This window comes from Cryptomeria japonica, chromosome 5 (genome assembly GCF_030272615.1).
Source record: "Cryptomeria japonica chromosome 5, Sugi_1.0, whole genome shotgun sequence".
Lineage (NCBI taxonomy): Eukaryota > Viridiplantae > Streptophyta > Pinopsida > Cupressales > Cupressaceae > Cryptomeria > Cryptomeria japonica.
Window position 1 is genome coordinate 900,415,915 of NC_081409.1, and position 24,473 is coordinate 900,440,387.

Genomic DNA, 24,473 nt, shown 5'->3' on the forward strand with positions numbered 1-24,473 from the left:
TAGTATCTCTTATGAAAGCCCACTGCCATTTGAAACAACACCTCGTGAAGAACTGGACACGATTTCACAGTCTTCAAAGGTTTGCAGGAAGAATCACTTTTTGCCACAGCCTACATCACAATCTACCTTTCTTGGACGGAATGGTCTGCACACCTCACGGTTCCCTACATCCCTGTCTCCGCACCCAGGAACATCTTCTTCTTCGCAAGCTCCTCGCAGCTACCTCACCCTCCACATAGGCCCCTTGCAGTCTCCCTCATGAGATTCACGTAGGCCCTCACTACACGAGCTCTCCACCCCACCTTCCCCTACGCTCACCAGCCTTCATAGGCTCCCTGCCACCATGGTGCACCTTCCCTGCCAACGGTGATGTGGCAGTCCCCTCCTGCAGACCTAGCTCCCTACCCATACGTCCAACGTAGGCAGAGAAAGATGCCTCTGCAGGTGCACTCTCCCATGACTTGTCTACACCCAATGTGGACAAAACTCCATAGGTCGCTGATTTCCCTGCAGATAGGGAAATTAACAGTAAAACTAACAGGCCAATTAAAAATGGGAGAGATATTAGTTTTCATTAATAGGGATCAAAAAAATTGAATGACTCTACTACTAAAAACAAAGAGTCAATTGAGGAAATCTTCTAGACAGAGGCGACCTCCTGCAAATTTTTCTAACTATGATTTATTATTTTGTGAAGAAGCAGAACCTACTTTGCTCATCTCTAATCAAACAAAGCCTGCAACATACAAAGAAGCTTGTAAAAATGTAGACTGTGATAACTAGCATGCTGCAATGTGCGAAGAAATGGATGCACTATTGCGGAATCAGACATGGGATTCGGTGCCACTTCTGCCTGATAGAAAGGAATTAAGAAATAAGTGGGTGTATAAACTAAAAGATGAAGTCGATGGTCACAAAAGATTTCGAGCAAGACTAGTTGTAAAGGGATATGCTCAGCAACAAGACCTCAACTTGAAAGAAATTTTCTCACCAGTAGTCAAAAGGACTACTATCTGAGAAGTATTAGACTTAGTTGCAGCTTGGGATCTTGAACTTGAACAGCTGGATGTGAAGACGACATTTCTCCATGGCGATCTTGATGAGGAACTATTTATGCATCAGCTGGAAGGGTTTATTAAAAAGGGGTAGGAAGACCTCTATTGCAGATTGAAACATAGTTTGTATGGGCTTAAGTAAGCCCCCCATCAATGGTATCTTAAATTTGACAAATTCTTGATTGATCACAAGTTTAATTGCAGCGAGTCTAATCCTTGTATCTATTTCAAGAAGCTTCCTAATGGCGAATTTGTCATTCTTCTCCTTTATTTGGATGATATGCTATTGGCCGACACAAGCATTAAGATTGTGAGTGAATTTAAAACTCACTTAGCAAAGGAATTTGCCATGAAAGATTTAGGGGCAGCAAAGAAGATTCTAGGAATGACTAGTTTTCGGGATAGGAAAAAGAGAGAATTCAAACTATCTCAGCAAGACTACATTAAAAAAATTTTGGACATATTTGGTATGGCAGATGCTAAGTTTGTTTGTGTACCCTTAGCCTCTCATTTTCAGTTGTCTTCTCAATTGTATCCAAAAACACAAGAAGATAAGGATTTTATGGATAAAATTCCATACAAATCTGTAGTTGGAAGTCTCATGTATGCTATGGTGTCTACTCGACCGGACATTGCTCATGTCGTGGGATTGGTGAGCAAATTTATGGCTAATTCGGGCAAATCACATTGGGAGACGGTCAAGTATATCTTGTGGTATCTCAGGGGTACTTCTGATTTTTGTTTAAATGGTTTGGAAAGGACAAGGCAGTTTTGTAAGGGTTTATCGATTTTGATTTTGCTGATGATTTAGACAAAAGAAAGTCTACTTCAGGTTATGCTTTCACATTTATTGGGGCAGCGATTAGTTGGGCTCCAAAATTGCAAAATACAGTTGCTCAATGGACTACAGAGGCTAAATACATAGCTCTTTCTGAAGGAGAAAAAGAGATGGTATTGTTGCAACTCTTGTTCAACGAATTAGGGTTGAAGAAATCAGATTTTTCTTTGTTTTGTGATAACAACAATGCCATTTTTATGACTAAACATTAGTCATCTCAGCCGCATTCAAAGCATGTTGATGTTTGTAGTCATTATGTTTGCCATATGGTCGAAGAAGGCAAGTTTCATGTAGATAAGATTCATACCTACAGGAATCCAACTGATGTGCTCACTAAAGTAGTTAAGTGGGACAAGTTCGATTTCTGCCCAGCTTCTCTCGATCTTTCCAATAACTGATAGTAGGATAGAGTGGGGGAATCGACTTGTTGCAGCAGTTCATTGGTCTTTAGTGGGAGATTGTTGGAAGTGAAGTCCAATGGACTCCTTCCTCTTGCCGCCGAAACTCTTATCTCTTCAACTTCTCCTTGTAAGCTCTTTAAGAGCTGATTGTAATTCATTTGTAGAGGTTAATTATGGAGCTGCTTGTAGTTGTGTATGTGTAAACCACATTGGTTATTAGTCAATTGATTCCCCTGCTTCAAGTGTGGACATAGGCAATTGCCGAACCATGATAAATCTGTGTGTCTCATTTGTCAGTGTTGTGTGTTTATAATTTTGTTTTAATTTGCTATTTAAATTTGTTTCTTCATCCAAACAATCACACTCTAAAATAGGAAATGTTAAGCTTATGAGAAGAATAAGTTGAACGTTCCAAAATTGAATAAAATGACCATATTATGGCGACTGGGATACGAACAATCTATGTCCCACTTTCAATACATTTGTATCTGGTCTTTCCACTTTTCCCAATTGTGTAGCTAACATGGCAAATAATACGAGAATGAACGTAGAAAACCAAGTATTTTCCATTATTGTTAAGTAAAAAATTTGAAAAAGAAAAGGGTAAACTATTGGATGGATTGAAAATGAACATATGATTTTTATATAAAGAATAAAAAGTCATTTGCAGGCCAATGGAAAAAATGAAATTGATTCGATTACAATTGAAGGTAGTATTTTAATTGATCGGCAAAACAACAATTGTCGATAGAAGGACACTTGGATCAAGGTCCTTTGTCGAGGATGATTTCTGTGTACAATGGAAATAAATAAATTATCCATTGAACTATAATGGCATTGGAGAGTGCATTTAGACTTTCATATTCAACGCATATGTCATCGAAGTATAATGGCATTGTACTCATCCACATAACAAAGTCACAACTCTATATGTTAACAATTGATTTAAATTAGTTTCATGGTAGTAGATTTGAATATTAAATCTTTAAATTTGAAAAGTTCAATTTTAATTTATATTTTGTTATTAGTTATTGTGGGTTTTCTAAAGTGTGTTTTATTTTAAATTTCATGATAAGGATTTTTATTGATCATTTTGAGTTCACTAAAATACATAACTTTTAAAATTTCATTTTATAGTGGTGTATTTAAAGATAAACACTAGTTCAAAAAAGAATCATATAACATAAAGAAGAATATATAACTTGTATATTTATATTCAATTATAAAATATTCAAAATGAAGTGTATTATCACTGCATCATCATCTTAGGAGCATATTGCATGCTTACAGTTCATCATCATTAATTTAGCTCATCCAAGTTTGTGTTTGAAGAAAACATGATCCTCTCAATTCAATATGTTCCTTAAAAATGTTTTTAGACACCACTAAATCTTTTATCAAATTTAAGGAACCTAATTAGAATACGTGCTCTAGGTATCAACAGGAACAAATAGAAAATTCAAATTGATGGATTAAAATTCACTTTTATGCAAGATTGAAATATGTATTGTTCCATCTAAAACATAGAATCATTATTAGAATGACCGAGGTCACATTTCATTATTTTTATTATTTCAAGAAGTTGTGATTCTAAGATGACCACTAGTAACATAGAGAGCTCCAATAATACACAAGTGAGAAAATTTAAAGCTTGACCACTTGAGGTATAATAGGTCATGAAACATCATTGCAAGGCAAAAACATAATCCAAAGGTATAGTTTAAATATAAAGCATCATTTAAAGCTTTATAATGTACTTAATGGGTCTATTTAATGAAATTGATCAAATTATTTATAAAAGAATCATGAAATGAAGCAAATGGAGAAAAAATTACAAGATTGGGGTACAATATGATGAATATGACAAGACTAAATTTTGAATCCAAAATCTAAAATGTTGGAGGTTGAATTCACATGTTTAGTATTGTTGATTTTACATGATTTTTAGAGAAACCCAATTTGAATCTTCAAAAATTATCATCAAAATATTGAACAATTATGTTTTAAAAATAGAAACAAAATTATGATTTAAAATGAAATTAAGTGTGTAAAACAAAATTCATAATACACACACACACACACACACATACACACAAATATATATATATATATGAAATTTACTTTAGTGTGCCTTTTTCACATTTCTTAGATCCTTTTCAACATGAATGGCCTTTATTAAATTGTCAAAAAGGAATATAATATTTTATATTTTAATGACTGGCTTTAATCATTACAATGTACAGCTTTCAATGGTTTTTACACATGAACTATATTACATAAGATTGAAGACTTTGATTGGAAAAACTTAAATTATTCTAATTTCATGTTAGAGAAAGTAGTCATACAATATATTATAGTATTCTTCATTTATCAATATAAAGTGGACACCTTGATGTCTTATTTATATGCATATCCATTGAAAATTCATGATCTATATTTAAAATATTTTAATATAAGATTATGTTATAAGTGGTATAATTATATGTGAAATTGATCGAGAATATTTCAAATCAAAAACATTTCTATATAGCACTATGTCCTACTACATATGAGAAGGCTAAATTATAAGTAGTAGTAATTAACGGTACATTTAAATATATATTATTATAAATGTTATATAATGATACAAATGCGATGAAAGAGACACTTGGAAGATTCAATGCTTACGACAATTGGGCTTTGCGCAATATGTGACCCTCCTTGGGTACATTTCCACATTATCTCTCAAAATACCTAAATGTTAACCATTTAGTGGCCTGTGTACGTTAAGGTAATATCATTGGATATCCATTGTCAGTTGTCATGGGTCCCATTATACATAGGATTTTTGACACCCAAATGCCACGTCACCAGACACTTCATCCTCCCATGGGCCATAGCCTTTCTTTCGTGTCAATGTTCAATGACATGTGTTTCCTTTAGAAGTTTACAAACAAAATTATCGTTCCCACATTCGGCTCAAAATACACCTTACATCATTGATCTATGATCATCTAATGGACAAGAGCATCTATGCCTGAAATTATATATAAAGAATCATAGTATTTAAAATGTTAATAAATAGTTTTTAAATTATATTGATTATATTTTATTTTGTAATATGTTGAAAATTATCATGCTCATAAATAGTTAAAACTATTACCAATATTTATAGCAGTCATATTCAAAGTCGTGACTAGAAATTAATCAGTTTATACAAAAACGGATTAAAAAGATTTAAAATAAAGTAATATACTTCAAAATAAATTAATATATTTATTTATTTATTTATTTATCATTAATCAAATTAATTATAATTTTAATTATAAATTAAAAGCATCGTATGATATAAATATTTGAAATGCATTTATGTATAAGATATTAAATATATTTCCATCTTTAAAATATTACATTTAATAAAATTTTAACTTTTATTTAACTAAATATTTTATTTTATTTAAGAAGTGTATTATTTAATTCTAGATATTTCTTAATGTATAACATTTATATTAAAATATATAAATTAAATTTCAATAATCGTTAACTTTTTTTTTTCAATTTTGCAATTCAAAGACTACAAAAAGTTGTCCCGAAATGTAAGCTCTCTACCTACATAGTAGAGGTAAATAGCCAACCAAAATAGAAGAAAACAAAAATCTAGCATGATATTAATAACATAATTGCAGTAGCCGACTCTTTATAGTTAAAAAAATCAGTGTCACTTACACCTAAATACTGACAAAACTTAAATTTAATCTTCATCCTTTTCCTTGTTCTCGACAATGTTGAAATAATGTAGCTCATAGACATTGTGATCCTTATTGGATGCTATCACTCATATTCGATCCTTAACATTATGCTTTTTCAAATACTTCTTTGTCCAGCACTTCAGATATCTTTTAGAAAAGGTCATCTCAGAAGTGACACTGAGTTTGTTTTTTAACTTTAGATAAGAAATTAGAGTAGACCTACTATGTTCAACAATATCTTGTTGGCATTTTTGATGATTATGTTGTGATTGTCATTGATGGACACACACTTGCATTGAGATCATTTTTCTATGTATAAGTTAAAGCTCAACCGGTACATGTTCCAACCGGTATGATGCATTATAGTCCTTAGACTATTGATGTTTTGCAGAAAGTGATTACCGATCTGAGGCGGTATGTTGACCCCAGGAGGCTTGAGGATCTCAAGGAGTACGAAGGATCAAAGCACACATATTTCCCAGTCTTCATTTTGTCAAACCGGCAACCGATATTTTGCTTGAACCGGTGTTTTGTATGAACTAATAATACTCTGTGATGAGTTACCGACCAACATTTTGTGATGAGTTACCAACTGGAATTTTGTGATGAGTTACCATCCACCGATTGTTTGACGGTACCGACACTTTAACGGTTCTTTTTGTGTCGTGTTATTGAATTTGTCTAGATGCATTAAACGTAGGAAATTGTATTGTAATCCTATTGGACTGACATGAAATCAGATTCCTTAATAAGGACATCATGTATAAGGTTTTATGTTGTTCATGTTGTTGCAAGGATTTAAGGTGGTTGATGAGTTAGAGACAGTATGAATGTGTAGAAGACTGAAGTAATGCTAGAATGCATTAGGAACGAGCTATCAAGGATCTAACTAAGCAATTTGTGCTATTAGCTAGATCACTCACTTGTTGATTACTCACATCTTCAACAAGTCTGTAGCCCTTAACCGGGTAGGCCCAAAAGCCTTTTGTAAATCGTCTAACAAGGTGGTTCACATCTGTGGATCTAAAATCCTCTAGAAAGGTAGTCTTTAATTGAACTTATCTCCTAACAGAGATTGAGATTCCTAACAGGATCTGTTCTGGTAAAGAACATTGTATGACCTTAATCGATATGGTTCCTATTCTGTAGATAGTTACTTGTGAGTTCCATCTCATCGTGGGTCCTCCCATTTGGGTTTCTATGTCAAAATCTCATGTTATGGTGTTTGTGCTTCTGTGGGTGAATGCATTGTTTACTATTTGGTTTGCATATGTGCTAACCAGTTTACTGTTAGTCTAGCAAAGTGTTTAAGTGCAAAGGTTTTTGGCATACTAATTCACCCCCCCCCTCTTAGTATTCATCAATTGGTATCAGAGCCACCCTTTCTATAAGTTTAACCACTTGGGAAGAGATATGGGGGAATACACATTGAGGGAACTTACTCATCGGCTCACTCAGTCTGAGCAAGCCTATGATGATCTTATGGTCAAATATAAGGCATCTCAAGAAAAGAGGAGAGAACATGCTGAAAAGTTGATGGAGCTATCTAAAAATAGTTCTTCTGATGAAGCGGACATGGAAGCCCTAATCCAAGAAGTAGAAAAGTTGAATGAATCCAATTCCAATTTGAGAAAGGAGTTGGAAGGATTGACTATCTGAATGTGCCAAGAGCTTGAGAGTCGGAGGAAAGCTGAAGATCTGATAAAAGATAAAGATCGTGAAATCTCCAAGCTGAAGCAAGAGATTAGTGCCCTAACTGCTCAACTCCATGCGAGCAAAGTGGAAAAGGAAGACATGCCAGGAGAAATACACATTGCCATCTCTGAGAATGAAAACCTGATGGAAACAAATGCTGCTATTTCCAAAGAACTCTCTGAGTCAAAGGAAATACTTGCTAAGTTCAACAAGGTACTGTCAAGCTAGAGAAAAAGCTTGAATCTGCCAAACTTGTCAAGAATGCTGATGGACTTGGTTATTCCAGTCATGAGGAAGGTGAGACCTCTGGTACAAATTCTAGAGCATCAAAGAAACAACCGGCATCAAAGGATAAAGGTAAGCAAAATTTTAAACCTGTTTGCTTTAACTGTCTTAAAGAAGGACATACTGCAAATATGTGTAGGAGTAAGGCTTACAATAATTTTCCTTATTTTCTAAATGATAAGCCTAGATCCTATAGATTCAATGGTAACTGTTATACATACAACAAGTTTGGGCATAGAGAATCTGAATGCAGGTTTGTTATGAACAACACTAGAAGATATCCTTAGAGGACTCAAGGAGTTGGTCCTGAACCTTTTGTGAACCGGAATCACAACCTGTTTAATAACTTCAATCATCAGTCAAGAAGCGGTGGTTATCAAGTGGCAACTGGATGGAGAGCAAACTATATGGTCTATCATGGTCATGGTCACACTACTACAACATGCAGGAGGAAGAACCACAACATGAATAATGGACCTTGGAGAGCACCTGGAATGGTCTGCTATCATTGCAATACAGGGTCACATTGCCAAATTCTGCAGATCAAGAAAGAACATATCAGATGATATACCAGTCACTCCAGAAGGAAAGATTGATATTGACACTGTTCAAGTGGATATGAACAAAACCTGGAAGAAGAAACCAGTGGTGTTACAAAAAGAACCGATTTCTGCACCTAGTGTGGAAATATTGGAACTAGCAAACTAAGCATCAGAAAAGCTTAGGGGGAGCAAACGGTGAAATGTTTCGAACCCCCAGTTTACACTAGTAAAAGACCTTAACTAGTATGTGATACTTGTCATTTGGCAGAAGACCGGAAATGGTAAAAGGAAAATTAGGGTTTACGCCCTAATCATGGAGCATTAATTATGGTAGGTGACGAATATGTTTAAAAGGAATTTTCAAATCATTTCTCACTATCATTTTTTTCGAGTGAAGAAGGTTTTCAAGTGCAGAGAAATGAAAAAGTGATTTGTGTTGCGATTTAGAGAAATTTAGAAACCTTTAAGGAGATTCAAAAGCAAATTATAAACGGTCAAGAGAAGAATCCAAAACGATGATTCAGCAACTGACGAAGTGGAAGGCGAAGTGGAATTTGCAAAGCCCTAAATTCTCAATTTTAGAAAGGTATTTCTCGAGTTTTCAATTTTGTCATGGCTTCCGCATCTCATGATAGTTCTAGTGCAATTGTCGACTCTATGGATTTCATTCAAAGAAAAATGAAATAATGCTTTGTCACAAGTACCGGCTGGGGTTATAGTAGAGGAAGGGATTTCAGATTATATAGACTACAAAATCGAAGACCTAGGGTCTCTTGTGATCCATTCGCAGCTAGGTCTATTCTGTGGGAAGGATAAAAAGATCAAACCAAAGTATAGCATTTTGGAGAAGAAGAAACTTCACAATGTGGTTTACTCCCTTGAGGATTTCATAGATGATCATATTAGAATAATTCTGAGTAGAGTTCATGGTGACAAGATGTACCTGGAGAGAACACATGATATCACTCTACAAGCTATTCATTACATCACTAGTTTCTGCAATACAGGAGAAGTGCTAGCCCTTAGGAAGGTCAGCAAGATGGAAATGTCCAAGCTCACCGGTTCAGTGAGCGACTCACGAGGAATGACTGTTAATTCCATCCAGGATGACCTCGTGAAATATGCATGCATGGTGTTTGGATACCGGATGTTCTCTGCCAAAAAAATTAACTCTATATCTGTTGCAGCTGTAAATGCCGCTTACCGGATGATCAAGGAAGATGCATCATTTGACCTCTGCATCGGTATGCAAAGGCAACTCTTGTTGAATCTTAAGTCAATCAATCAGGATAATGCATTAAAATTCAAGTTTGGACAACTTCTAGTAGGACTATTTTTCTACTTCCAAGGTTACTTTCTTGGAGTGGGAGATATTCAGTGGTCTGCAGACCAACCGATTACCAAGCAGATCAAAGAAATCCTGCAAGTAGTTGGAATCGGCTACCCTGATGTTTTGAATAGGTACTTTGATGAGTTCAAAAGAAAGATGAGCCTAAGTATGAGAATATCCAGTGACATTTTCAAGAAGTATGAAGATGATATCTTCTTTATCATCAATGTGGATCAATGCATAATGGAGGCTGTTGAGCCCAAACAGGATGAAGTGGAGCCTATGGGCTATGAGGTGATGTATGATATGTTGGATGGGTATGCCTCTATGCTAATTGCCTCACCCCTAGATCCCAAGGCAAAGAGAACTGGCACCTATCTGGAAAGGGTAGGACCAGTTGTAGAACCTCCTGAAAAGAAAGGAAAGGCAGTGCCTTCGACATTGACACCAGTTACTACAGCTAGTCCCAAAGTGACCAAGCGATCACTTGCAAAGAAGAAACTGGTAGCGGCACCTGCCAAAGTATTTGAGAGAAAAAGGAAGACAAGGAATGCCTCTCCGGACTCAAAAGAAATTGTGTTTGAGGAAAAACCCAAGAAGACAAGACAAGCAAAGAAAAGGACAAAGAATGAACTGGCATCATCGACACCGCTAAATATTGACATTTCTTCCTACAAACCTTTGACACATTGTCAAAGAACCATCAAAAATATTAGGAGAAAAGTGTTGAATGATTTGATTGATTATTTTGATGATTTCAATGATGATGAAAAAGAAGCAGTTGAAAAAGAAATCATTAAGTATTTATGTGTTAATGATCGATTGCCTTCAGAAATTAGATGTGAGATACGAGATTCTTTGTATAATTCCTTAAACAATAAATGGTGCATTGCCATAGAGAAGGAATAGGAAATGAGAGAGAAAGTTTTTGCTGAACATTTTCTTGATGTATCAAATTCAGAACTGTTCAAAGTAATGAATAAATACAAAGGCCTCTTCTTCATGAGGAGAAGAAGAATCCTGTTACTGGAAGGAAAGGGTCAAGAAGTGCTCAAGAATACACACACTCTTTCTCTAGAAGCTCTTAAGATGCATTAGGTGGCTGAAGCTAACAGGAAGGCTGAGCAAGAACCAGCAATAACTAAATCGGATGAAGTGTTTGATAATGAAGGAAACCTGGTTATTGAATCAATAGACACCATTGATGTCAATGCTCTAGATGGAGAGGATGTTGCTCAGGGTACACCATCGGAAGCAACAGGACAGGAGAAGTAGGCAGACTAGGAAGTAAAGAAAAAGGAAACTGAGGAGAAAAAGGAGGAAGTAAAGAGGCAAGCGGAGAAGAAGAAAGTAGAAGAGGAGAAGAAGAAGATGGATGAAGAGGAGAAGAAGAAGAAGGATGAAGAGGACAAGAAGAAGAAGGAAGAAGATGAGGAGAAATAGAAATAGGATGAAAAGAGAAATGAAGAAGAGAAGAAAAGAAAGGAAGAGGAGAAGAGAAAGGAAGAGGAGAAGCAAAAGGAAGCAAAAAAGAAGAAGGAAGAGGAAGACAAGGTAGAGGAGAAAAGGAAGGAAGTAGAGAAAAATAAGGCAGAGGAGGATAAGGAAGAGGAAAAGAGAAAAGAAGCAGAGAAGAAGAAGGCAGAGGAAGACAAGGAAGCAGAAGTGGAAAAGAGCATGCAGATGGAGACTCCAAAGGCAACCAGTAGTCAAGCCAAACCAGCTAACCTCACCAGTCCTATTGACCTCTAGTCTACAAGTGAAATTGAGCTGCTACAGAGCATTAAGGTTGCTCAAGAATTCCTTGAAGTGTTAAGGAGGAAGAAGGGGGAAGATGTGATCCAAGCTACGGTGGACACTCTAACCGATTTGTTACCCAGCACAAATCTCCCTAGTACTGACTCATTATTGGCACAACTGAAGCTCCTATGCATAGTAGTGGATGATTAGATGCAGAGCCTAGAAGAGGTAGCAGAGGCAAATGTCAAGAAAGAGCATCAAAAGGCTCTCAACATTGCCCTGGTGAAGAAGCTTAATGAGCTCCGGTCCGAACTACAAAAGGCACAAAAAGATATAAGGAATGCTCTGGATGAGAGGAATCTACTACTAAGTAAGATTTGCCAACCCCATCTCTTCTATGATGACGTGCTTGCACAAAAGCAAAAGCTTCAAACTGACTTGTAGTTGTATGTGAGTACCTTCAAGCTACCATATGACTCTTTTACAGCTTATGGGAAAACCGTTCATCGGTTTCATATTCAGTCTGCCAAAATAGAGTTGGAAATAAGCAACTGGACTTGAGATTTGTAGGAACTCCAATTGGTTCTACTCCTACGCCTGTAGATACTTCTGAAATGTTATCTCAATCTGGATGCTTTAACAGTGACTCACGAGATGAGCACACTAGACGCCATGGAAGAACAAGTCTCCCAGATGTAGACAGAGAAGGAAGTGGCTACTTCCCTACTTGAGTCATGGTCCTTATCTATGAAATAATTTTTTCAGGACTTCAAATCAGTTTTTGACAAGTTTTATTCTTTATTGTCATAAACTCTTATTCTTTTAATACTAATGACACAGGGGTTAGTTTGTACTATTTTGCTGTCATTGTTGGCAAAGGGGGAGAATATAAATTTTGAATGTTTTGATGTATACTTTCATGTTATTTCTATTAAGAAGTAGTATACATTGTATTTTCTGCAAAAGGGATAGTGTATATGCTTAGGGGGAGTAATTTTGATTCAAGCATATTTTTGTTGTAAAACACTTAGATATCAAAATTTCCTAAGTGTTGCCATCAATGCCATAGGGGGATATTGTTGGCATTTTTGATGATTATGTTGTGATTGTCATTGACGGACACACACTTGCATTGAGATCATTTTTGTATGTATAAGTTAAAGCTCAACTGGTACATGTTCCAACCGATATGATGGATTATAGTCCTTAGACTATTGATGTTTTGCAGAAAGTGATTACCGATCTAAAGCGGTATGTTGACCCCAAGCGGTTTGAGGATCTCAAGTGGTACGAAGCATCAAAGCAGAAGAACACATATTTCCTAGTCTTCATTTTCTCAAACTGGCAACCGGTATTTTGCTTGAACTGTTATTTTGTATGAACCGGTAATACTCTATGATGAGTTACCAACCGACATTTTGTGATGAGTTACCATCCACTGATTGTTTGATGGTGCCGACACTTTAACAATACTTTTTGTGTCGTGTCACTGTATTTGTCTAGATGCATTGAACCTAGGAAATTGTATTGTAATCCTATTGGACCGACATGAAATTAGATTTCTTTATAAGGACATCATGTCTAGGGTTTTATGTTGTTGATGTTGTTGCGAGGATTTAAGGTGGTTGATGAGCTAGAGAGAGTATGAATGTGTAGAATACTGAAGTAATGCTATAATGCATTAGGAACGAGCTATCAAGGATCTAGCCAAGCAATCTGTGCTATTAGCTAGATCACTCACTTGTTGATTACTCACATCTTCGACAAGTCTGTAGCCCTTAACTAGGTAGGCCCAAAAGCCTTTTGTAAATCCTCTAACAAGGTGGTTCACATCTGTGGATCTAAAATCCTCTAGCAAGGTAGTCTTTAATTGGACTTATCTCCTAACAAAGATTGAGACTCCTAACAGGATCTATTATGGTAAAGAACATTGTACGACCTTAACTGGTCCAGTTCCTATTCTATAGATAGTTACTTGTGAGTTGCATCTCATCATGGTTTTTCCCATTTGGGTTTCTATGTCAAAATCTCTTGTGTTATGGTGTTTGTGCTTCTATGGGTGAATGCATTATTTTCTATTTGGTTTGCATGTGTGCTAAGCGGTTTGTCTGCTAAATTGTTTTATTGGTTTACTGTTAGTCTAGCAAAGTGTTTAAGTGCAAAGATTTTTGGCATACTAATTCACACCCCCTTCTTAGTATTCATCATATATTCCCTCTAATTACTATCCCATATTTGGAATCTTATAAACCCAACTAGTGTTCAAAATGGAATTTCCCTTTCTCTCTGATCAAGATTTAATTTCATGAGATTTGACATTTGTTTAAAATTTTATATTTTTTATTGGTGAAAATGAAATTTTATATCCACACAAATCAATAACTATTTAAGTTATTTTAAGACATAATGATTATGCTAAGTATCCTACCATTGTAGGATCTAATAATACAATGAAATAGAAAGCATTTTTTAATCCATAAAAGGCAAATTGAAACAAACTAGAGTTTACAAAAATCTCATTAATATGTTGCCCAAATTTATAATTTTCGACTATCAAAGTCCCTATCCCTCCAAAACATTAAAGCCAAAATGAGGGAGGTTGTGAGGAAATAGCCAAAAATATAAAACTACTAGGGGCTAGGGCACTGGTCATGGACAGTGGACCATTGGTATCTAAAATACAAGACAAAAAACTAAAACCCTTCATGGGTAACCCTAAGGATCATTCCCTCCATCTAGGTAGAACTCTTCAGAGATGAGAAGCTCTGAGAATTCTTTGAGCCATCCGTAGTCTTGAAATCCATCTAGGAGAAACCATTTTTCGGAGTAGGGTGAACTCACAAAGCTGGTTCCCACTTTTGCCAATGAAGGAAATTTGCGAAAGTGGAAAATTTTGTGTATAGGGGGTTTGAGCGAAGTGGGGGTGTTCGAACGGAATACCCTTTGGGTTTCGAGCGAAGACCCCACTTCGCTCAAACCCCATCTTTCGAGCGAAGCACCTTTAATGCCCATTTATGTCATTTTTAATTATAGCGCGCGGGTTCGATCGAACCCCCCTTCATTCGAACCCCCCTAAAAATGGTGGGTTCACTCGAACCCCCCTTCGTTCGAACCCCTTTTTTAACACTTCTCTGCAGATTTCTACATTTTTTTGCAGATTTTTTGCCTTGAAACCTTTGTTTGAAGGCTCAAATGGAATGATCTTGACAACCCAAAATGTAGTATTATAGTCTTGAAAGCAAGCTTTCCAATGAATATAATTTTATTACATATTGATTTTATTATGAACTTGTTTTTTTAATTTTACCAAATATAGGTTTTTCACCGAACATGAACTTCTCTGTTCAATACATTGGGAAAAATAGGAAACTAATTCAAAAAAATTCTGAAAAATATCTAAGCCCTCGGTATTGATGTCTTCTTTCTAACAAAAAAAATTAAATTGAATTTCGATATATATAGAATAAGTTATGTGTTCAAACGTAAACCTATGTCTGAATTATGAGTAGAAGGACTTCAAAACTTAATAAAATGAAAAATATTGAACATATCACTATCAAACCAACTGCAAGCCTTGGATATTGATGTTAAAAACCAAAATTCGAAAGAATTGAGTTTTTATCATTTATAGAAAAAAAGTTATGTGTTTCGGGAGGCACATCACTCTTAAAAAATGTAGTTTGTTGTAAAAAACTACATTTCAAGGGAGATTGAAAAATTAAAAAAAAAATCCTCCAGAAAAATTTGAAAAAAATATATATAGAATCTACAGACAAAATTCTACAAATCAATAATTTACATCATCTTCAAATTCTTAATAGTTTAAAAGTTATAGTTGTCAGAAGTTGAAGATTATTTTAAAATTGTTCATCTCAGTGTCAAAAGTGGCAAAAAAGTGGGAACCATTATTGTGAGTTCACCCTGTAAATCCTTACCAATTCACACCCATTTCCTATGTTGTGTTAACTACTCAGCATTTATGTTCAAAAGAAAAGGTTTCCTCGCCACATTTTGGTCAGGTAGGAGAAGCTTGGGTAAATCACTCGCCCAAACTATCCCCAACCCTACTTCTACAAAGATGACAATAGTAACGTCATCCGCAAGGATTTCTTCTTTGAACACTCTCCTTAATAGCATCAACATATCCACCTTTTCTCCTCTGAGGTCTAGAAGAGACACCAAGAACCGGGACATAATGTCTATGTTAACACGGTATCTATTATCATTTCTCAAAAACTCTTGACCCAATACCATCCTCACAGCCTTGGTAGTGAACATCCCGACCTCCTTACAAACTGATTGGAGGGTTGGGTCTTTGACTATCCCAAAAGGGTCATTTGGCCCTCCTCAGATGTGCTTCTCAATCGAATAGGAGTGCCCATCTTCAAAAATTTGAATACCAAATTATACAACCTAAAGACCTAAACTAGAGGAAGAATTTTAACTATTGTCAGGTCTGACAATTTATCTACCAAAGTCTAATTCAAGAAGAAAGAAGCAAAGATGATTTATAAATAGCTCTTGATACTAGAAATTAATTCACCAATTGTATTAATTTCTTTATCCTTTAAATTTTTATAAATATTTTGTATCTCTCAGTAAATCTTTATCATCAATACATGAATGTGTGAAATTAGAAACAACCATAAACCACTGCCAATTACCAGATTGGAAGTCGTGTGTTCTTAGTGGATCACAGTTAGAGAATGTCAGTGATAAGACATTAATTAAAGTCTATACTAGATTAGGATAAGATTTTATATGTGCGTATTGTCTCCAATTACATTCTAGGAACTTTCTAGAGAACTACGTTGTCTTTAAAAATTTATGCCAAAATAAAACTTTAGCCATTGATCTACGATCATCAAACGGTTTTAAATCATTTATGGATTTTAGATACATGTGACGTGTTGATAAGATCACACTTATTGATGCATCGTGCAGAGTCTAGACTCGATGTGATGTTGCATTAATAAAATAATGAAAATGATTATTAATAGATAACAAAAATGGTAATCAATTTATGAAATCGCCAATAAAATATTTATTTTTCCATAAATAATGAAATATTAGCCAATAAAATTAAATAATTTTCAAATGGTAGATAAAAATAGCTAATACGCTTAACTATTTTTTCCTTCAGAGTATAACTTTTCGCCCATACACTTATATATTTTTTCCTTTAAATGAAAAACATTTGCCTCCCACATTATATATTCTCACTACACAATAATGAATTATTTGTGAGGATTTTATGGAATTTTTCATACCCTAAAAAAAAATTGCCAATACAAATTATGTTTTTTCAAAATTTGAAAAAAATTTCACCATCAATATGAAATTTTCCCCCAAAAAATAATGTTTGATTCACCAAGATTTTACACTTTTGCCTGGGGGGTGGTTTCTTAAATTTATCCCTGGTTGGTACCATAGATAGCTAAAATTGTTCTATCCTAATTAAATAAATATTTTATTTATTTAATTAATTCACTTATCTTTTTCTAGCCGTTCCCTATTAAAATAAATAATTTATTTATTAAATTGGCCGAACTTGTATTAATTAAATAGACATTCATTTATTTAATTAACTCATTAGCTTTTTCCCTCCATGACACTTGTCATTTATTTCTTGATTTTATCCTAAACACCTCTCTAATATTTTATCATTTTTCCTGCCTACCCTTTAATCCTAGATGACCATTTAAATCCTTTTACCTCTTAATCCTATCCTTCAATTTTCTAAGGTGTTCTCTATATAGGGGGATTCCTTCATCCTTTCATGATCCTAAATAATGCATCTATCAATCTTCAAGTGATCAAGTGAATTCACAACCACAATCCATTCATTGTTTTTTTCTCATGCACACATAAAATCTAATAGCAATCATATCAAACAAGATCAATGGAGATTAAAAACAATGGAGATCAAACCCTATCAAGCATGTGAATCGTATAATATTTTTATTTTGTTGTGATTTGCATGTTTTAGGCCCTTCATTAATGTATGATGGATTCTTGATGAAGAACTAAGGTTTTATGTGGTTGGATCTTTATTGGTTTTACAATAGTTTAATCTTCCAAATTTCATCATATATAGGTACTCCTTCGAGTTGGTGCCCATAAATTTGTAATCAAGACATATTTCATTATGAGGCTCGATTAGAGAACTAGACTGTAGCAATTTTTTTCAATGAGGTTTTTCCCATATTGTGTTTTCCTCATACATTTGGTGTCATGTGTGTGCTTGTCTTGTGCATGTATTTTTAACATCTCTTTGAATTGATATTCTTGATTTTAGTTATTTGTGTGAGTTGTTTAGAAAGTTAATTTTTTATATCCACTGATTCACCCCCACTCTCAATGGACTATTTGTGTTCATTCCTTCAAGAATAGAATTTATGTTTTTGATTCTCAAATATTTTTGTAAATGTAGAAATAAGGTTTATTATCCAATCAAGGGATGTGCATTATAATATATAATTATAAAATATTTCTAAGGGTATATGACCATCTTTGTTGATGATCAAAAGGGATATTTTTGAAATAAGGAGAGCAACTAGAGAGCTGATTTAAAATGGGACAAGTGGACTCTGAAGTGCATTCACTATAATCATACCTTATTTGATTGTAAATTTGGTCATATTAATGTCTTATGTGTCCATACCCAATACTGAGAATGCACTAATGGTGATGTAAGGGAGATAACCTGTAAAAATTTAATTTAAATATTTTATATAGATACAAGGTTTGAAAATGATTGTACCAAAGATTGAAGTTAGTATCTTTTCCTTTTCATGGGGATCCAACTTGACATCACTTAGTTTTTTTATGATGAACTTGCAAAAGTACTTGTTGATAAGTTTACTATGAATCTTTTTTACTAGGCTCTTGGATATTGTATTACTTCTCTTGATGCCCCCTATAAAGGCTAAAGAGTAAAAGGGCCACTTTTGGAGGTTGGTAGCACTAGAAGATGGATATGTCTATCATCTCAAGTCATCTTCTCACTTTGAGATGATGCTTTAAATAAATAAAAAATTGGTTTTAATTTATTATTTTTTATATTAGTAATCTTTGTTGAGGATACCAAATTTGTAGAACACATGTATTATGGAGTTTGCATTTTGGAGAAAAGTAAGGATTTTGATGTCAAAATCCATCTAGTATGGGGGGTGATGCAGTTCCTCATAATGGGTTTGTTGATCTTCTGATGACTCTTCTATTCCCTACTACATAGGAGTTGAGAGTTCACAAGGATTTTAGGACTTCAACACAATAGGTGTCATTTGGTTTTTTAGAATTGTGGTTTCATCTTAGGCCTTCTTGACTTGACCTCTCATTCCTCTACCTCAGATTTGGAGGAGATGCTTAAGAAGGTGTCCCTTCTCTTTCTAGATTTCATATTTGAGGATATTTTTTTAGTCTCCTTCACTCCTTTGTTTCTTCCCCGATTGATAATTTTCCCAGTCTTGGTGAGACACTTATGGAGACACTTGACTCTACTTTTGAGTTTTTATTGAATTGTTCTCTAGAGTCACTGATTGAGATTTTCATCATTCATAACCAAAGGGACTACCATTGTCCTTCATATTTGGTTGGCAAGAATATTTTAGCATATTCAATATTGGATTTTGTTCTATATCAGTTTCCACATAGTTCGATCTTGTCAATTTCTTGTTTGTTTGGGCATGTACCTAATTGGATTGTCGTGTCATCATATTTCATAGACAAGGACACATATGAGTAGTTTTTAGAGATGTCATGTTCATTTTTCATGCTTTCATCTTTCATTGCTTATCTAGAATAGGAAGCATCCCTGCATCGATACATGGTTTTATTTCTTCTATTGGCATATGCACACTCCAATGAGACATTGTATGTGATTGAAGGTTTTGTCATTGATGGCAACCTTACAATCCTATGGCACTAGCAAGACATTACACTGGCAAGTTAGTGCACTGGCATCAACGATCAGACTCTACACCGGCACTCAGGACACCGGAACCGGCATAAAGAAAGGAAGTATACCGGTACAGAGGCCAATAGGATTTTGTTATATTATATTTTTTTTATTATTGAAAAAACTTTGTAAGCCGGCTTGGCATGTTGTAAAATGACTCTTATATAGAAAACAGATCATTGTAGACATTTTAGATAGTAAGGAAGAAAGTGAAGGAAGTGATGTATGTGAAATATTAAGGAAGACCTATTATGCGAAATATAGGGTAAAGGGTTTATGTAAGAAGCAGAGAAGCAACCGGTACTAAATCAGGCATTATAGATACTATTGCAAAGTAGTACAAGATACTAGATTTGTATAATCCACATTGTAAGTCAGTGAGACTTCCCATTTGAGCAGTGAGCTCTAGGAAGTTGGCCTTCTTGCATGTGCAGGCCCCTATTGTAAGTAATATTCTCTTATTGGCCAGTAAGTGGATATTGTGGGTCACAAATCCCATCGAGGTTTTTCCCACATTGGGTTTCCTCGTTAAATCCTTGTGTCATGGTGTGCTTTTCATGTGGATGTTTTTAATTCTGTTTATTGTATTATTTCTTGCATACTGGTACACTGTTATAATATATTTTGCATGTTTTAAGATAAGAAATTATGTACACCGGTTAGATACTGATTCACCCCCCCCTCTCAGTATTTGTGGGAATCCTAACATCTTCCTCAAGGGAGACAAGTGATTTATAAGATTGGATTGTGTTTTTCCAACCCTTACTATTCTTGCAAGGGATTATTCATTATGAGGGTCCCTTCCTTTGAGGTGTAATTGCATTATATTCTCGTGATGGATATAGTTATTGGGGTGTATTAATGTGAGACCTCCATACATCACATGATCTATCACTTGTATATATTTTGCATATCTCCTTTTTTGAGAGGAGTTTTATCCCATTGGGTTTTCTCCTTTTCCCCCTTTATGAGAGATTAGTTGCATGATTAGTTGTGAATGGGTACCTAATATGACCTAGGTGTTGAGACCCATATATTGCATCTTCATATTAGTCTTGCATCATTTGCATAACAATTTTTCTCCCGAAGTTGCTCTTAAGGGGAGTTGTTGGTGTGAATAAGTATATTACTTTACTAGTGCTTGGTTAGCACCTATTCACATATGTTAAGTTTACATAGGATAGCTTAGTTGTCACATGAAACATTCATTTAATAGTTTTCATATTAGTTATCTTAGGTATCATTCTAGATAGGTACAAGTTGACATCATTCATTTAATTATGTATCAAGGGTAGTTATAATGCTCCATCATCTCTAGCCTATATAAGAAAGCTCATTTGCATATTGTATCATATCAATTCATAGAAATCACAGTGTGATTCAAAACGTTGATGATAAAAATCTTGAACACAATCAAATCCAGAAGCATGATAAGAAATTCATAGCAAGTTCTTGTGTAGTGTTTCATTTCAATCTCTTGTGTTCATCATTGTTCAAGTTGCAAAATTCTCTCATCGTTGAACAGTTTCTTAGTTGATCCCTTCAAGTCTGTAGCTTCATAATGGGTTCATAAACTCTCTAGCAACATTGAGAAAATAACATTTTGAATCAATAATGCATCCATTTTCTTCTGTCCACCATTTTAAGTTTATTAGTCATTTTTTATGCCACAACAAAATTATGATAAGTCTCATAAAAATACTTTAATTCATTAAATTTGGTTGTACCTCTATTCTTATTTTTTCAAGGACTTTTTTCCTTCTACTCAATACATCTATACGCTTGGCTTATTTTTCACCCTTTGCTTTAACATAAAAGCTTTACTTTATATGAGTTCAACTCATCTCGTATATCTTCCATTCAACTTACCTTGACTATTGAAATATTATAATGTCTAATAATATGTTTAGAACACAAACAATTTAATAATAAGATGCATCCTTACTTCATCAACACTTGCATTATAACAAGCTTCTTGATAATAGATTGAATTATTATTTTTTTTCATCATTTGAATATTTGTTGAAATAAACTATATTTTTTTCTTTTTAACTCAATACTTTTACAGTAATGTTCAGACTCCTACCAGGATCAAACAAAAATACTTCATGAAATTTAACAATGCTAGCATCATATTCAATGCACTGATTCTTCTTCTGACTACAAATTCCGAAATGGAATAATGTTTAGTAGATCCTTATGCAGAAATATTGCAGTCACCTTCCTCCTCTTTTCCCTTCATGGCTTCCTATGTAGCCCCTTGTACCTCTAGGTTGAACAATTTGAATAAAGAAAACAAGAAATATCGAGAAATAATAAAATATAAACTTATGCAGCGAATTTAAGGTGCAATAACCAAAGACATTAGACGGAATTAATCTGATATCATATTAGAAACTGACCAATATCTCTGGAGATGTAAAGACACGAACATATTGACACTATTTAAATACAAGTGAGAGAATCAGAGCAGTTGACGGGAGGATTCCAGAGGAGGAGGATTTGGAAGGAAATCAATCACACGCTAGAACAGGAAATGTTAAGCTTAAGAGAACAATAATTTAAAAGTTCCAGAATTGAACGAAATTACCATATTATGGCCACTGGGCTACGAACAAGCTGTGTCCCACCTTCGATACACTTCCACCCTATCTCTCCAAATCCAATTGTCACATCACTAGAAGTTAAATTGGTTCGGAAGGTTACACTATAACTAGCAGTCTCATTCAGCTTTGTGAACGCTAATTTCTGTGGTTCCACGCTTATGTGGACTCCAGGAGGGTTCTTCACCGTGACTTGATAAACTGCAGAAGCTTGTGTACCCACATAAGTTACTCTTCTTCTCTTCACCTGAAGCAATTTACTCCCTGACTCAAATACTACGGAGAAAGATGGATAGTTGAGATCGCCTGCTTCAAAAGTGGTGATAGGACAGAAAGCTGTCTCTTTTGTGAGGAGGGCAATATTTTCTTGGGTGTAGTTGAGGGAACAGAGGAAGTTGATGTAGTCTTGAGGTGCCATGTCATAGATAAGTCCAGGATCTACCGCAGCATTTGGATCCACGTGACCTGCACCCATTCCAAAGGGGTTGGCTGGTTCCATATATGAATCCCTAATAGGCTGCCCTGCGTTATCAACCGTGTAAGAAGACGTCATGAGAGCAGACTGTATGGCCGCAGGGCTCCACGTCGGATGTATACTTTTTAGGAGAGCTGCAACGCCGCTAACGTGAGGACACGCCATTGAAGTACCCGATAATAACTCATAGTCCGCAATGTCTCCGGCGTATGCTGCCAATATATTCACACCGGGAGCAATCAAGTCGGGCTTGAGAATGTGTGGATACCCCTTGCTTGGGCCCCTTGAAGAAAACGCAGCTACCATGGGAGCAATTGTTTGGTTTCCCACAACAGTTGAGCCTGTGATGTTCAAGGTGGCCATGGCATTATTGGCGGTGTTGTTGATGTAGACTTTGATTTTTTCTCCATCTGTGAAACTAACAGTAATGGCAGGCAAATTAAAAGCGTCCGTCGATTGCTGCTGGGTCCCAATTAGCCTTTCATTTGCAACAATCATTCCTGCACCCCCTGCTTTGGCCACTACATCACCCTTCCCCTGAGGACCATACTCATCGTCGTTGGTGGAGAATAGCAGCTGATCGCACACAACGATTTTACCCTTCACCAAATTGGGATCAAGGCTGCCATCGAGGCAACGCCTTGAGCTATTGTTAGTGGATACATAAACCAAAGGAAGAGGCCCTTGGAACGTTCCGTTTACTGGAATATAGGTAGAGGTACCTCTATAAATCTGATCATTGCCAAGGACAACAGAAGCACTGAAATCTCTGTCAATGCTGCTCGCGCCCACGGTAGTCATCCAGGGCGCCGTGTTACTAAGAGTAGACGAATAAGGTCCGTAGTTGCCTGCAATTGCCGAAACAAAAACACCTTTTTCCATGGCCCCAAATGCAGCGATGCCTCTAACGTCCTGGTCAAATGGCAGATCGCCTGACGAATGAATTGAGATAGATATGATGTCGACGCCGTCAGCAACAGCTTGGTCCATAGCAGCAACCGTGTCTACGTCATAGCAGTAATCTTCCCAACAGGCTTTGTAGATGGCCAGTCTAGCTTCAGGGGCCATCCCTCTGGCCGTTCCGTTGGCAAAACCGAAGAAACTCGCAGCAGGCACAGAAGCTCCGGCAACAGTTGATGCTGTGTGTGTACCATGGCCGGTGCGATCCCTAGGAGATTTGTATTCCGTGGTTTCATTAATAGGAGTCCCGTACTGCTCGTAGCCTTTGTAGTAGTATCGAGCTCCAATAATTTTTCTATTGCAATGGGAGGAATTGAAGTTCTTTCCGCTTTCGCATGTGCCTTTCCATCTAGCCGGAACAGGTCCAAGGCCTTCATCATTGAAACTCTTGCTTTCAGGCCATATTCCCGTGTCGATCATGCCCACAATGATATCTTTGCCATATGTAGAGTACTCCGACCACAGTCCAGAAAAATGAGAGGAAATTGAGGCGAGACCAAGAAACTCAGGGGTGTGAGTTGTGCCAATTTTAGTGAAGGAAGTTGGAATTACAGCCAAGCACCCCTCCATACCATCCATGGCTTCAGCCTCTGCGCTGCTCAGGCTCGCAGCAAATCCGTGCAAAAGAGTGTCATATGTGTATAACAACTCATTTGCACTGGGATCTGATCGCGAGACTTGGCTGAGCAATGAAGCGTACCAGTGTTGGTGTAAATCGAAATGATGAGGCTTCATGGTCTTAACCATGTGAACAATATAGGGCTTTCTCGCATCTGCATCTGGTCTTTCCGCTTTGCCCAACTGCGTCACTGACACAGCAAGGAATGCCAGAATGAACGTAGCAAACCAAGTATTTTCCAT

General features: G+C 35.9%; 1 protein-coding gene across 1 annotated transcript; it reads right to left on the bottom strand.

Moving 5' to 3' along the window:
* Positions 1-280: 280 nt before the first annotated feature.
* On the bottom strand, positions 281-24,473 carry LOC131034696 (subtilisin-like protease SBT1.7). The gene is made up of 4 exons (XM_057966266.2): positions 22,165-24,473; positions 21,635-21,734; positions 748-853; positions 281-507 (listed from the first exon to the last, which is right to left on the bottom strand). Exons 1-4 carry the CDS (start codon positions 24,471-24,473, stop codon positions 281-283), a joined length of 2,742 nt encoding a protein of 913 aa, XP_057822249.2.